The sequence below is a fragment of the Phyllobates terribilis genome, unplaced genomic scaffold (assembly GCF_046119375.1).
Source record: "Phyllobates terribilis strain yellow unplaced genomic scaffold, ASM4611937v1 Scaffold_1__5_contigs__length_1240528914, whole genome shotgun sequence".
In the NCBI taxonomy this organism is placed as follows: domain Eukaryota; kingdom Metazoa; phylum Chordata; class Amphibia; order Anura; family Dendrobatidae; genus Phyllobates; species Phyllobates terribilis.
In genome coordinates, this window is record NW_027362761.1 from 780,347,993 (window position 1) to 780,364,428 (window position 16,436).

At 41.5% G+C, this 16,436-nt stretch overlaps 1 protein-coding gene across 1 annotated transcript in view; it reads right to left on the reverse strand.

Moving 5' to 3' along the window:
- The window catches only part of ANTXR2 (ANTXR cell adhesion molecule 2), a 260,993-nt gene that overhangs the window by 210,572 nt on the left and 33,985 nt on the right, over positions 1 to 16,436 (reverse strand). The window contains exon 4 of the mRNA XM_073637003.1: positions 14,578 to 14,649. Coding sequence (XP_073493104.1) covers positions 14,578 to 14,649 — 72 coding nt within the window. The remainder of the gene's footprint in view (positions 1 to 14,577; positions 14,650 to 16,436) is intronic.

Sequence of the window (16,436 nt, forward strand, 5' to 3'; positions counted from 1 at the left end):
ACAAAACTGAATTCAACTGGATCTGTTTTTTTAACATTTAAGTCTATGGACAATGGATCCATTAAAGCTATGTTCACATGTCTAGTAATCATCAGTTGGAATGGATTAAGCAGCAATCCATTTGCAAAAAACTTGTGCAGACACAATTTTTTAGTCCAGCTAAAAAAATCTGATTTCAGCTGGATCCATTTCTTTAACATTGAAGTCTATGATAAACAGATCTGTTACAGGGGTATTCCCATCTTCAAGATCCTATCCCAATATGTAGTAGGTGCAATAATAATAATATTAGCAAATACCTCCAATTAGAAATGTAGTTTAGTTTTTATGATTCACTATGTCTCTTTCCTCATGTGCAGGCATTGCAGGAACTTAGGTATCCATGGTTACGGCCACTGATATTGTGACAGTTAGTTAGCTACTTGCTAGTGGTCATAACCATGGATACCTAAGGTCCTGCAATGTCCTGCACATGAGGAAAGAGACACAGCGAATTAGAAAAACTATACTACATTTCTAATTGGAAGTATTAGCTAATATTATTATTATTATACCCACTACATATTGGGATAGGATCTTTAAGATGGGAATACCCCTTTATATAGCCATCAGTTTTTCTTTTATTTGAAAGGATCCATTTTTTGCTTACTGGATCAGTTTCAAATGAAAGAAAAACTGATGATTATTTAATGGATCCGTTTTCCATAGACTTCAATGCTAAAAAACGGATCCAGTTGAAATCAGTTTTTTTTTAGCTGGACATAAAAGTTGTATCTGCTCAATTTTTTTGCTAACGGATTACTGCTGGATCCATTCTAGCTGATGATTACAGGATATGTGAACATAGCCTTAGATTGTAATACGTGTCCACGCTGCTAAGATAAAGAGGTTATGTCATGAAGACAAGGGCACCTGTTCTGGCAGACTCAAACCATTCTTGTATTACAAAGATGGCCATACAACTGAAAGCATGCCAGATAATACTACACTTTAGCCATTTTACAAAAAGTGCCTGGCTGGCTGTTGCCAACCCTGGAAAATGAGTCAGGAGTTCAAGGATTGGTGGCCACAGTTTAAAAGGGGTTGTCGCTTATGATTTAATTTTCTACTTTGTAGACCATATAAACTAAGATGCATGTCCTTAGTCCATCTTGGAAAAAGGGGGCAAATTATTTGCCTAACCTTAATTACCTTTTACTAAAAGCAAAAGACATTAAGACCATAATACCACTTAGCTTTATCTTCTTTGCTAAAATTTCAATACAGGAAAAATATATCTTTGTATCGTGTTAGCCAGTGGATAGAAAAATATTAAAATTTGACGACTGAGGAATCTCAAATTTTAGAATTTTTCCAAGATTTCAAGGCATTTGGAAATAGAAAAAATGTACAAATTCATTGGGTGCACAGTATCTATCACTTCCAATAATCTACTTGTCTATCTCTCTATATAAATATCTATCCAGGGGCGGACATACCTTGGTGCAAACTGTGGCCAAAGAGCTCAAGGGGCCCACTTCCACTTCCAAAAGAAGCAAGTAGCTTCTGTCACAAAAACATAGAGGGGCCATGTACTGTACCTGTTCTTGCACAGGGGCCCTCCTCAGTTTGTGCCTGTGTCATGCTAGAGCAAGGAAATGCCTGGTGTGCGGGGCAAACGAGAGAAAGAAGGTAAAAGATGCCCTGACAATAGGGAACGGCAAGAAGGGACACCCCTAAACACTCAGTTGAGACTGCACCCTGCTCTCCTTATCATCCCTAGATGGGTCCTTCCACCTGTGCACCGTCACGTGCCTAAGCCCTGGCTGGCCCTAACCAGTGAGTAGTACAGCAAGGCACTAGTCTCACTACTAAAGTAAGGAAACCCAGGGAAGGAGACAAACAGGGACAAATCAAACAGCAACTGGAACTCCACAGCTTAAACTGGAACAACATCTCCAGGAGGTCAGCAGAGAAAACCTATAACTGGTGCAGGAGAGAGCTAGGAGTGAGTGTAAATAATGAAAGGAGTGGCAATAAGATGCAGCAGCTGAGATTAGAGCCATATGGGATCCCAACAGGATCAAAAAGGAACTCTTAACCCCTTCCACACCAAGTGAAAATCAATCTGCACCACTCAAATTTAATGCCGAGCAGACTCCAATGAGAATATGCGATCTGCCAACCGCTGCGACCTTCTGATCGCAGATACCCCAATGGACTCAGGAGGATGCAACACATTCGTGCCAGCCAGCCACTCTATCTATCTATCCACATATCTGTATATCCATCTATCTATCTACAGCTCTGACAAAAATTAAGAGACCACTGCAAAATTTTCATTTTCTCAGATTTTTCTCTTTATATGTATATTTTTGAGTAAAATGCACATTGTTATTTTAGTCTATAGACTACTGACAACATGTCTCCGAAATTCAAAGCTAAAAATTTTGTATTTATTTGCAGCAAATGATAAAGCATCAAAATACTAAAAAGAAACAGTGCTTTCAGACCTCAAATTACTCATGTTTTAACTCAGGAAGAGTTCAGAAATCAATATTTGGTGGACTAACCATGATTTTTAATCACAGCTTTCATTCGTCTTGGCATGCTTTCCACCAGTCTTTCCATGCTTTCCAATAGAAAACTGGTCAGTGGTCTCTTAATTTTTGCCAGAGCTGTATTTATCTGTCTGTGTGTCTGTCTATATACCTATTCATATAACTCTTTATATCTGTCTATTCAACTTCTGATAGTACTAGCTTCTGCAAGATACCAAAACAATTAATCAACTTAAAAATGCATATATAATAAAAATACAACAACAAATTAAATACGGTTTGTTTGTTTTTTGGCTTTAATATTTTGGTTAGATGACATATATTTTGAATCTACATTTCTTAAATGGGTAAAATAAATTGCAATACAGTTCTAAGCCTATCTTGAGAACAGGAAGTCACAAGTGCACTGAAATATTATTCCCCTCACTACACTGAGTGCAACCCAGTGCCTCAAAATATCTCTACATGAATTAGTTAGTTGACACAGGGGAATGTTTTCATTTAACTATGTTCATTATTTCCATGTGTCTGGATCATATAAACAATGGATTTTCTGATGGGGAACCACGAAGCAAAAAAGGCTAAAATTCAAAACATGCGGCAAAAAGAGAAAACGAGTATCTTTTTAATTATCATTTCCTGGTTTAGTGAGAACAAAAAAGGCAACTATGTCCAAAGTCATGTCTTTAAAGTATAATTATGTAAAAGATTATGCTATAGCCTGAACAACAATACAATTTTTTCATTATGTAAAGAAATTTTGTTAATGATATACACTACATTTTCATTAATTCACTCCAAATATACTGCTAATTCAGTATAAAAACTGAAACAGTCTATACCTCTAATAGTTCTCAGTCAAATAGACCTGAGCATTATACTGGAATTGTATAAAACACTGTTTTAATTTACAATGAAGTTATAATCTAAGCCAGCACTTCCACGTGTTTGGCAAAGCACTCTCAAGTTTAACCCCTTTACGACCAAGGGCGTATTAGTACTTATCTGTGCCCTGGGCCTTATGGACCTGATACGTATTAGTACGCCCTGGCGATTTCGCCCGCACACAGGCTGTACGGGCGCGATCGCCGCCGGGTGTCAGCTGATTGTCACAGCTGACACCCAGGGCTATGTGCAGGGAGCGGTCCCGCACCGCTCCCAGCACATTAACCCCCTGCAATGCTGCGATCGAAGTCGATCGCAGTCGATCGCAGCATTGCGGTGGCAAGGGGAGGTGATCGCCGATACTCACCTCCTCTTTCGGCCTCCAGCAATGTCTGCCGCGGCTTCCAGGATGTTGCCATGACGACCCGATGTCGTCATGACAACATCCGGGTCACCAGACAGCAGGAAGATTTTTTGGACATGCGTAGTGCATCTCCAAACTATCTTCTCCCTGTCCAGCGCTGACAGCCTGCATGGCACAACGATGGTGCTACATTCCTGTGCCATGCAGGCGATCAGAGAAAAAAAAGTGAAAGTCCCATAGTGGGACAAAGTAATGAAGTATAAAAACTATCAGAAAGTGAAATAAAAAAAAAATTGCAAAAATATAAAAAATAAAAATAAAAAATATAATCCACCAAAAATAAAAATATAATGTACCCATCAATAAATATTATTATAAAAAAAACAAAAAAAAAACAATAAAAGTACACATATTTGGTATCGCCGCGTCCGGAACAACCTGACCTATAAAACTGTCCCACTAGTTAACCCCTTCAGTGAACACGGTAAAAAAAAAAAAAAAAAAACCGAAGCAAAAAACAATGCTTTATCACCATACCGCCAAACAAAAAATGGAATAACACGCGATCAAAAAGACAAATATAAATAAAAATGGTACCGCTGAAAACGTCATCTCGTCCCGCAAAAAAACAGCTGCCATACAGCTCCATCAGCCAAAAAATAAAAAAGTTATAGCTCTCAGAATAAAGCTATGCTAAAAAATAATTTTTTATATAAAATTGCTTTTATTATGTAAAAGTGCAAAACATAGAAAAACTATATAAATGTGGTACCGCTGTAAACGTACTGACCCGAAGAATAAAGCTGCCTTATCAATTTTACCACACGCGGAACAGAAAAAAAAAAACAATTCCTGAATTGTTGGTTTTTGTTTATTCTGTCTCCCAAAAATCGGAATAGAAAGCGATCAAAAAATGTCACGTGCCTGAAAATGGCACCAATAAAAACGTCAACTCATCCTGCAAAAAACGAGCCGTCACATGACTGTCGGCCAAAATCTGGAAAAATTATAGCTCTCAAAATATGGCGATGCAAAAACTAGATTTTACAAAAAATGCGTCTTTTAGTGTGTGACAGCTGTCAGTCATAAAAACCCCATATGATTCTGGTATTGCTGTAATCACACCGACCCGAAGAATAAAGTCGTCTAATCACTTATACCGCATGAGGAACGGCGTAAAAAATAAACTCTCAGGTTAGGGTTGGGCTAGGGTTAGGGCTGGGTTTGGGGTTAGGGTTGTGATGGGGTTGGGATTTTTTTCAAAAGTAAGAAAAAAAGATGACGAAATGGCGACTAGTGTTGAGCACAAGTGCTCGCTACTTGAGTTTGCATTGGGTGCTCTGGTATGCATTGAGTATCGTGGGTATTTGAGTGACATGCTCGAGTCTCCGCCCCTTATGCTTCGCGGGCAAAAAAACTTTGCGGGGATTGCCTGCCATGCACGAGCGATCCCGGCATGTTTTTTTTTGGGTGTCTAATAACCGTGAAACATGCGGAGCAGAGACTCGAGCATGTCACTCGAGCACACGCTGTACATGGTGCATACCTGAGTACCCGATGCAAACTCAAGTAGCGAGCACTTGCGCTCAAGACTGATGACAACTTATTCAATATGATGACCTAATGACTTTGTGTCGTACCTCTGGGTTCAAAATGTTCACTGTACACCTTAATAAAATCCTTGAGGGGTATAGTTTCCAAAATGGGGTCACTTGTGGGGGAGCTCCACTGTTTAGGCACATCAGGGGCTCTCCAAACATGGTGTCTGCTAACAAATTGAATGGAAAATCGGCTCAAATAGTTAGCGGACGCCATGTTGCGTTTGGAGAGCCCCAGCGTGCCTAAACATTGGAGCTCCCCCACAAGTGACCCCAATTTGGAAACTAGACCCCCAAGGCACCTATCTACATGCATAGTGAGCACTTGGAGCCCCCAGGTGCTTCACAAATTGATTCATAAAAATGAAAAAGTGTTTTTTTTTTTCACTTTTTCATTTTTATGAATCAATTTGTAAAGCACCTGGGGATTCCAAGTGCTCACTATGCATCTAGATAGGTGCCTTGGGGGGTCTAGTTTCCAAAATGGGGTCACTTGAGGGAGAGCTCCAATGTTTGGGCACACAGGGGCTCTCCAAACACAACATGGTGTCCGCTAACAATTTGAGCCGATTTTCCATTCAATTTGTTAGCGGACACCATGTTGCATTTGGAGAGCCCCTGTGTGCCCAAACATTGGAGCTCCCCCTCAAGTGACCCCATTTTGGAAACTAGACCCCCGAAGGCACCTATCTAGATGCATAGTGAGCACTTGGAGCCCCCAGGTGCTTCACAAATTGATTCATAAAAATGAAAAAGTGTTTTTTTTTTTCACTTTTTCATTTTTATGAATCAATTTGTAAAGCACCTGGGGGTTCCAAGTGCTCACTATGCATCTAGATAGGTGCCTTGGGGGGTCTAGTTTCCAAAATGGGGTCACTTGAGGGAGAGCTCCAATGTTTTGGCACACAGCGGCTCTCCAAACGCAACATGGTGTCCGCTAACAATTTGAGCCGACAATTTGTTAGCAGATACCATGTTGCATTTGGAGAGTCCCTGTGTGCCCAAATATTGGAGCTCCCCCACAAGTGACCCCATTTTGAAAACTAGACCCCCCCAAGGCACCTATCTAGATATATAGTGAGCACTTGGAACCCCCAGGTGCTTCACAAATTGATTCATAAAAATGAAAAAGTGTTGTTTTTTTTCACTTTCTCATTTTTACGAATCAATTTGTGAAGCACCTGGGGGTTCCAAGTGCTCACTATGCATCTAGATAGGTGCCTTGGGGGGTCTAGTTTCCAAAATGGGGTCACTTGTGGGGGAGCTCCAATGTTTGGGCACACAGGGGCTCTCCAAACACAACATGGTGTCCGCTAACAATTTGAGCCGATTTTCCATTCAATTTGTTAGCGGACACCATGTTGCATTTGGAGAGCCCCTGTGTGCCCAAACATTGGAGCTCCCCCACAAGTGACCCCATTTTGGAAACTAGACCCCCGAAGGCACGTATCTAGATGCATAGTGAGCACTTGGAGCCCCCAGGTGCTTCACAAATTGATTCGTAAAAATGAAAAAGTGTTTTTTTTTTCACTTTTTCATTTTTATGAATCAATTTGTGAAGCACCTGGGAGTTCCAAGTGCTCACTATGCATCTAGATAGGTGCCTTGGGGGGTCTAGTTTCCAAAATGGGGTCACTTGTGGGGGGGCTCCAATGTTTGGGCACACAGGGGCTCTCCAAACGCAACATGGTGTCCGCTAACAATTTGAGCCGACAATTTGTTAGCGGATACCATGTTGCATTTGGAGAGTCCCTGTGTGCCCAAACATTGGAGCTCCCCCACAAGTGACCCCATTTTGGAAACTAGACCCCCCAAGGCACCTATCTAGATGCATAGTGAGCATTTGGAACCCCCAGGTGCTTCACAAATTGATTCATAAAAATGAAAAAGTGTTTTTTTTTTCACTTTTTCATTTTTATGAATCAATTTGTGAAGCACCTGGGGGTTCCAAGGGCTCACTATGCATCTAGATAGGTGCCTTGGGGGGTCTAGTTTCCAAAATGGGGTCAATTGTGGGGGAGCTCCAATGTTTGGGCACACAGGGGTTCTCCAAACGCAACATTATGTCCTCTAACAATTTGAGCCGATTTTCCATTCAATTTGTTAGCGGATACCATGTTGCATTTGGAGAGTCCCTGTGTGCCCAAACATTGGAGCTCCCCCACTAGTGACCCCATTTTGGAAACTAGACCCCTCAAGGCACCTATCTAGATGCATAGTGAGCACTTGGAACCCCTAGGTGCTTCACAAATTGATTCGTAAAAATGAAAAAGTGAAAAAAAAACACTTTTTCATTTTTACGAATCAATTTGTGAAGAACCTGGGGGTTCCAAGTGCTCACTATGCATCTAGATAGGTGCCTTGGGGGGTCTAGTTTCCAAAATGGGGTCACTTGTGGGGGAGCTCCAATGTTTGGGCACACAGGGGCTCTCCAAACGCAACATGGCGTCCGCTAATTATTCAAGCAAATTTTACAATCAAAAAGTCAAATGGCGCTCCTTCCCTTCCGAGCCCTGCCGTGCGCCCAAACAGTGTTTTTTCCCCACATATGGGGTATCTGCGTGCCCAGGGGAAATTGCACAACAAATTTTGGGGTACATTTTTTCTTGTTACCCATGTGAAAATAAAAAAAATTGAGTCTAAAGTAACATTTTTGTGAAAAAAGTTAAATGTTAATTTTTTTCTTCCACATTCCAAAAATTCCTGTGAAGCACCTGAAGGGTTAATAAAGTTCTTGAATGTGGTTTTGAGCACCTTGAGGGGTGCAGTTTTTAGAATGGTGTCACTTTTGGGTATTTTCTGTCATAAAGACCTCTCAAAGTGACTTCAAATGTGATGTGGTCCCTAAAAAAATGGTTTTGTAAATTTTGTTGGAAAAATGAGAAATCGCTGGTCAACTTTTAACCCTTATAGCTCCCTAACAAAAAAAAATTTTGTTTCCAAAATTGTGCTGATGTAAAGTAGACATGTGGGAAATGTTATTTATTAACTCTTTTGTGTGACATATCTCTCTGATTTAAGGGCATAAAAATTCAAATTTTGAAAATTGCAAAATTTTCAAAATTTTCGCCAAATTTCCATTTTTTTCACAAATAAACGCAAGTGATATCGAAGAAATGTTACGACAATCATGAAGTACAATATGTCACGAAAAAACAATCTCAGAATCAGGGGGATCCGTTGAAGCGTTCCAGAGTAATTACCTCATAAATTGACAGTGGTCAGAATTGTAAAAATTGGCCTGGTCATTAACGTGCAAACCACCCTCGGGGGTAAAGGGGTTAATATGATAACAAAAGATAAATCAACGCAAACAAAAATACCAATTTATTTCGAACAATGCGTTCTTGAAGAGGTTGGCCGCTACTTCCTTATTGATGGCCTAGCCTTAGAATAGGCAATCAATATCTGATCGGTCGGGGTGTGCTGGCCTGAAGTTCTTGGATGTGGCTCAAACACAGCAGCCCAGCCAGTTCTAAGGTAACCTCGGCCGAGTACTGCGGATCCACCCCCTATATACAAAATAGGGGGTGGATCTGTAGTACCTGGCCACATCCACTATAGTTTTGATAGAGTTGATGTATTGTGACAGCATCAAAGAACTTCCATCTGCTGCCGGAAGTAACAGCTGAATGGTGTGTGCCAGATATTGCAACCCCAATGATGAGATATTGACAGCCTATCCTAACAGTAGGCCATCAATAAAAAAGTAGTGGCCAAAATCTTTAATTATGGCATCAATGCCCTTTGAACAATGCATTATTAATCATGGCATATGTAATATGTCATGAATAAAAACACATTGTTAGAACCACATTGCATTTACCTTCTGACTTAGATCTGCAGTTAACCATTCATTTGCTGTAAGCAAAATGAACTCTTCTCTGATATTAATGGTGCTGTTAACACTGTTATACTGCTGTAACAATGTGTAATTTTTTTTCTGCAAACAAGCATCCGGTTTGCATGTTCTTCCCTACTGACTGCAATTAACAATTCATTTGCTGATTGCATACATATCTAACATTGACCATCAGTCTACTAGTAGAATACAACTCTGTTATTAATCATTTGATTGTTGCAAGTCCTGGACTGTCTATGCATCTACATTTCCTGTAAATAGCTACACTGCTGGCAGTGTATCTTCTGGTGTTACTGCTCTGCTAGTCTGTCTGCTGTCTTGCATACTCTGTTATCCTGGACCTCGCTGATCCATGTGCAGTATGGCAAGTACTGGCTGCTAAACAACTGCCTTAAGTCTGTGTTGTACACTGTTACAATGGCCTAAAAAATCCACCTAACCAGATGGTGTAGAGAAAAAATAGGCAACAATTGGCATTCATATTTTTCTTCTAAACTTTTTCAGTGTAGACCAGACAAAATAAGTTGCTACGTTTCTTGCTGCGGTAAAACAGTTACTGCTTTGGTCTCAAATAGAGATGAGCGGTGTTCGACTAGAACTGTTCGCCAATCTCAAATTCGAGCAGTTTTGGGCGGTGTTCGAGTCGTTCGACGAACGCGAACGATTTGCAAAAAATTCGGCTGTTCGAGGTTATGTTCGATAACTGTTCGTGCACCAAAAGCGTAACTGGATTTTTTCACATCATGCAGGGATTGTCTGTCACTCACTGTAATGCCACAGCCATGGTGGTTGTGGCATTACAGTGGTTGCCCAAATCGATGGGAACAGTGCTCACAGTGAAACATGAAAAGCCGGCAATTCAGCAGCGGCATACACCGGTACCCGACAATTTAGAACAGAAAGAATAGAGCATCACACATAGATTAGATAGATAGAAACATGTCAGTCACATATATAAGAAGTACAGTGACAGTGTTGGTTACTGTACTTGTCATCTAGTGTTAAAGGATTTATTAAAAAAAATAGTGTTTTCATGCACTTTCTCTTTAAAAAAGCCGGCCGGCAATTCAGCATCGGTACCTGACAATTTAGAACAGAAAGAATAGAGCATCACGCATAGATTAGATAGATAGAAACATGTCAGTCACATATATAAGAAGTACAGTGATAGTGTTGATTACTGTACTTGTCATTTAGTGTTAAAATGAAGGATTTATTAAAAAAAAAATGGCGTGGAGTTCCCCATAATTTTAGTCTCTAGTGGAGGTTAAGCAGACGGCTGGGGCAGATGTTTGAAGCCTGGGAAGGGAGTAATACCCACGGAGCTTCCCAGGCTACTAATATCAGCCCCCAGCTGAATACATAGCGTTTACTAGCTATTAAAATGAGGGACCCAAAAAAAAAAATTACGTGGGGTCCCCCCTATTTTAATAGCTAGCAAAGGCTAGGCAGACAGCTGGGGGCTGATATTAATAGCCCAGGAAGGGTGCCATGAATATTGGCCCCCTCCCAGGCTAGAAACACCAGCCGTCAGCCGCCTCAGAAATGGCACATCCATAGGATGTGCCAATTCTGGCACTTAGCCTCGCTCTTCCCACTGCCCTGTAGCGGTGGCAGTGGGGTAATAGGGCTGGGGTTGATGTCAGCTTATAATGCCAGCTGACATCAAGCCCAGGTTAGTAATGGAGAGGTGTCTATAAGACACACCCATTACTAACCCCATAGTCAAAGTAAAAAAAAAACACAAACACCCAGAATAAAGTCCTTTAATTGAAATAAACACACAATTCTTTCATGTTCTAAATTAAACCATACTTACCGTCACGCCCATTCCAGCTGAAGCCAACGATCTCCTGCAATAAAAGTAAAATAATAAACCAATCTCATCCTTATCTCTCCATGGTTCCCAGGACGGCTCCAGCTCTGCTACATTCACATGACAGGCTGGATCGCAGCCGAAAGCTGCCATCCAGCTTGCCATGCCGCAGACACTGAGAAGAGCAGGCATGCTTGCGCTCCTCAGTGTCTGGCTGTGACGGCATCCAGATGAGCCGAGTTCATGTCCTATAAACTCAGCTTACCTCATGCACGTCACTGACAGCGTGAGAGAATTCTCCTGCGCTCACTGCAAGCGCAGGAGAATTTTCCCACGCTGCCAGTGATGTGCATGAGGTGAGCTGAGTTCATTGGACATGAACTCGGCTCATCTGGATGCCGTCACAACTAAGCAGCTGGGGGCTGGAATCCACAGCGCAGGGAGGCCCAAGCTTTCTGCCCCCCCCCCCGCTGAAAATTGCAGTCCGCAGCCACCCCAAAAAATGGCGTGTTCATAGAAGCGCTATCTTCTGGCACTGTACCCAACTCATCCAGGGCCCTGGTGCGATGGCTCACAAGGTAATAAAGGGGTTAGGGCCAGCTTGGTATTATCAGCTGGCCCTAAGCCCGAAATTCATGGGGTCACGCCAATATTAGACATGACCGCCATGAATTTCTAGTAAAGTATTTAAAAAAAACACAACACCCAGAATAAAGTCCTTTAATTGAAATAAACACACAATTCTTTAATGTTCTAAATTAAACCATTCTTACCATCACGCCCATTCCAGCTGAAGCCAATGTCTTCTGCAATAAAAGTAAAATAATAAACCAACCTCATCCTTACCTTTCCATGGTTTCCAGGACAGCTTCACCTCTGCTACATTGACATGACATTCTGGATCGCAGCAGAAAGCTGCCATCCAGCTTGCCATGCCATCACAGCCAGACACTGAGGAGCGCAAGAATGCCTGCACTTCTCAGTGTCTGCAGCATGGCAAGCTGGATGGCAGCTTTCGGCTGTGATCCAGCCTGTCATGTCAATGTTGCAGAGCTGGAGCCGTCCTGGGAACCATGGAAAGGTAAGGATGAGGTTGGTTTATTATTTTACTTTTATTGCAGGAGATCGTTGGCTTCAGCTGGAATGGGCGTGATGGTAAGTATGGTTTAATTTAGAACATTAAAGAATTGTGTCTTTATTTCAATTAAAGGACTTTATTCTGGGTTTTGTGTTTTTTTTTAACTTTGACTATGGGGTTAGTAATGGGGGTGTCTTATAGACGCCTCTCCATTTCTAACCTGGGCTTGATGTCAGCTGGCATTATAAGCTGACATCAACCCCAGCCCTATTACCCCACTGCCACCGCTACAGGGCAGTGGGAAGAGCGAAGCTAAGTGCCAGAATTGGCGCATCCTATGCATGCGCCATTTCTGGGACGGCTGGTGTTTCTAGCCTGGGAGGGAGCCAATATTCATGGCACCCTTCCTGGGCTATTAATATCAGCTCCCAGCTGTCTGCCTAGCCTTTGCTAGCTATTAAAATAGGGGGGACCCCATGTCATTTTTTTGGGGGTCCCCCATTTTAATAGCTAGTAAAGGCTAGATATTCAGCTGGGGGCTGATATTAGTAGCCTCGGAAGCTCCGTGGGTATTACTCCCTTCCCAGGCTTCAAACATCTGCCACAGCCGTCTGCTTAACCTCCGCTAGAGACCAAAATTACGGGGAACCCCACGCCAATTTTTTTTTTAATAAATCCTTTATTTTAACACTAAATGACAAGTACAGTAATCAACACTATCACTGTACTTATTATATATATGACTGACATGTTTCTATCTATCTAATCTATGTGTGATGCTCTATTCTTTCTGTTCTAAATTGTCGGGTACCGATGCTGAATTGGCGGCCGGCTTTTTTAAAGAGACGGTGCATGAAAACACTATTATTTTTTTTAATAAATCCTTTAACACTAAATGGCAAGTACAGTAACCAACACTGTCACTGTACTTCTTATATATGTGACTGACATGTTTCTATCTATCTAATCTATGTGTGATGCTCTATTCTTTCTGTTCTAAATTGTCGGGTACCGATGCTGAATTGCCGGCCGGCTTTTTTAAAGAGAGTGTCTTCTGAGCAGTTTGTCAGCTTTTGGACACCTTTGAAGGTGTTTTATATGTGTTTTTGTTTGCCTGCCATTGGTTTTAACAGTGTTCGACAGTATTCTAAGGTGTTCGACCAACAGTTCCCCGAACATCCCGGTGTTTGACGAACTGAACCGAACCCGAACACTACAGGGGTGGCTCAACACTAGTTTCAAACAGTCTATGGTCTCGGTACATTATTAATGTGCATTTCTGGATTTGTTTTACTATGTACTTAGTGTGCATGATATCATTTTCTAAATATGTGTAGCTGGGCTACTGAGTTACATTGAAGTATGTTGTATGACAGCAATGTTGTTGATTTCCATGTCACAGTTGCGCACCACAATAGAAAATAATTAAATTTGATCTCAATATCAAGGGTTGTACCATCAGGACAATCAGTGTCCATATTTGATCCTTAAAGAATCACTGACAGATTTTTTTATTATATAACTGCACCTCTATCCCTGCATGATTGTCTGTCATATTCTGCATCTCTATTTTATACAGTGCATTTACTTCGATGTAAATCAGCGTCATGCTTTCCTCTCTGTAGGCTCCATCTTAATTTCAAGCTTTTATTTTGCATGTTATTCCTATATTCTCTGCTATTAATCCTATCTTGCATCCGCATAGCATCAAATGCCCAACTATAGAGAGTACAATTTCTATCTGCTGGAAATACAGCTTGATAATCATTTCCTCTATAGTCTCCTAAATAAACTAATAGATTATAAATATATACCGTAATAAGGATGTCTGAAATGTGATTTCCTACATTACAACTGTGTGGCACTGTGCAGTCATCATCATTTGATATGAGCTTCTATTCCCCCCTGGATAGAACTTCAGTGGTACACTACATGTTATTGCATTATGCAGGTAGTTCTAGTAACAGAGATGGTGAACCCTTTCACAGAACATAAAGCTATATAATTCTCAGTAGAAGGGGTCACCATGTGATCACATGACCTAAATGAAGAGACATATACCATTACATTTCAGATGGAAAATGACACTTAAATAAGATAATACTAGCACAATTTTATATAGTAGGGGACTAATCACAGAATGAGTTAAAACTAACAAACTGGGGTGTTACTTTAAGCTAGTAACAAGAACACCATCATCCATTTGTCATATGGAGAGCCAAAGTGACCATATTGTCCTTGACAAAAGTAAAAGTTTGCCAGGATTCTTGGTAATTCATATAAAAGAGATTGACTGTGATGACAGAACCTAGCTAAGTGTGTACATATACAGTATATTCAGTGTTAATGAAGCATAGTCAAAATTTGAAAACACAAGAAAGAACATTAATTGATTGTAGTTCCCCCTAAATAATATAAACAACCAGAAACATACCTGTCTCCCGTCAGTGGCATAATTGTTGTCGCCTGAGTTGAAAATACAATGAAGGACAACCTCATTCGTGGACTGAAAAACAAATAAAAAAAAAATGAGAGTTTTTATTATTGTAAATTCTGCATTTTTCTTATTGCTGTGCTGAGTTGTGCACTACTTGGATGCTAATGAGTAATGACCATTGACGACACTGAGCAAAATAAAATTTTGTAATTTGCTATAATACATCACACTGCCCTCTTCACGTAATTATGGCCTAAAATAGCGCAAGATGCAATTACAATTTCAAAACATGGATGCTTAAAACAGGCCATGAAACATAAAAACAAGTTGGTTGATCACCAAGCCTCATGTAATATTCTAAATTAATCTACAGGTGCTAGTCAAGGATCATTGTGCTGCAAGCAATACTAGTGGATGTAGCAATCCTAAACATCAATATGGAACATTTAACTAGCCTTGCCACATGTGTTAGGTGGTTGCTGGACCTGAAATTGGGTCAGAAACATCTGTGGTCTTACATTCTGGTCCAGCCGGGGCAGATGCTGCTTAGCATCGCCGTCGGTCCCAATGCCTAGCCAGTGCACGAGAAGTACAGGCTGTCCCTTGGGTCCTTGTTCCTAGTAGTGTTAAGCATAGGCTGCAGGGTTGTACAAGGGCTGAGCATGCCCGTGACATGGCGGACCGTGATTGGTGCTTTGGTGTCAGCTGATCCGGTGACCTGGCACCGCCTGATTGGCCGCGGGTGACGTCATCAGTAGTGCGACCAATAATGCGACAGTGGGCAGGGCTTAGTCTTTAAATAGGCCGCCACAAGCATGGCGGCGCACTCTGATCATTGAGCTAAGGTTGTGGTCATGTGTGGACGCTTGTCTGTTTGAGCTCCACGTGCTCTCTTGCTGCTCTAGCTTCGGACAGGCAGGTTTAGCTGGGGATAGGCAGTCTTAGCTAGAGGGAGGCAGGTAGTTCCATTTGACAGTCTGGCTCCGACAAGAGGGTCGCTATACACCCCGAGCAGACTGCGGACTCCGTATTCCTGGCACCGCCTGTTAGCCACGTGGAGAGTTACTCCACAGTCCGGTCGCACACTGGCTGGGATCACGTATACGCCGGCGTGAGTCACAGACACTTCTTAGCATCTGCTGCGTAGCCTCTGTGCAGTTAACAGGGCTACGGCTACATTATTTGTCGCACATCTCTCGTGCAGCTAGCGGAGATAGTGCGAATCCCTTTTCCTGTCTCGGTGTGCAGTAACACTGGAGGGAGTTATATAGTAGTTGGTTGTTTTACCTTCTTACCCGGAAGGTGTTCGGCCGCAGTCTTCTAGGCTGCATCGCGGACCTCGGGTTCGGTTGCTTTCCATTATTAATAAAGTTGTTTGCAACCGTCCCCATAACAACATGTGTTAGGATAAGAAGCCAAAACTCCATTTGCAGACATGTCTTTTGGGGCATTTGTTCCTCCTCCGTGTAAAGCAGGAGACCTGATTTGGCTAGTTGAGAGGCTTCTGAGGTCTAAGGGGGAATGTTTCTCCTTGTGGAGAGTGCTAAGCCAGCGTAAGGAGACTTATAGGCCATGCAATGATCTTCTGTGAATTTAAATATGAACATAGCCTCTTCAGAAGGAAGAGGACTTGATCTCTGGCACCACCATTAAAAAAAGTTTATCTTAACACAGCACTAGGATATCACAGCACACAAAAAAGTGTAATCTGACATCTAAGTTGACTGGCTAATGACTTGTGAAATGTTAAGCTATCTTAATCTTACGTCACTTGCCATAAATACAGTTGAAACCAGAAGTTTACATACATTATTTAAAAAGACACATATGCATGTTTTTCTCCATATCTGACATGA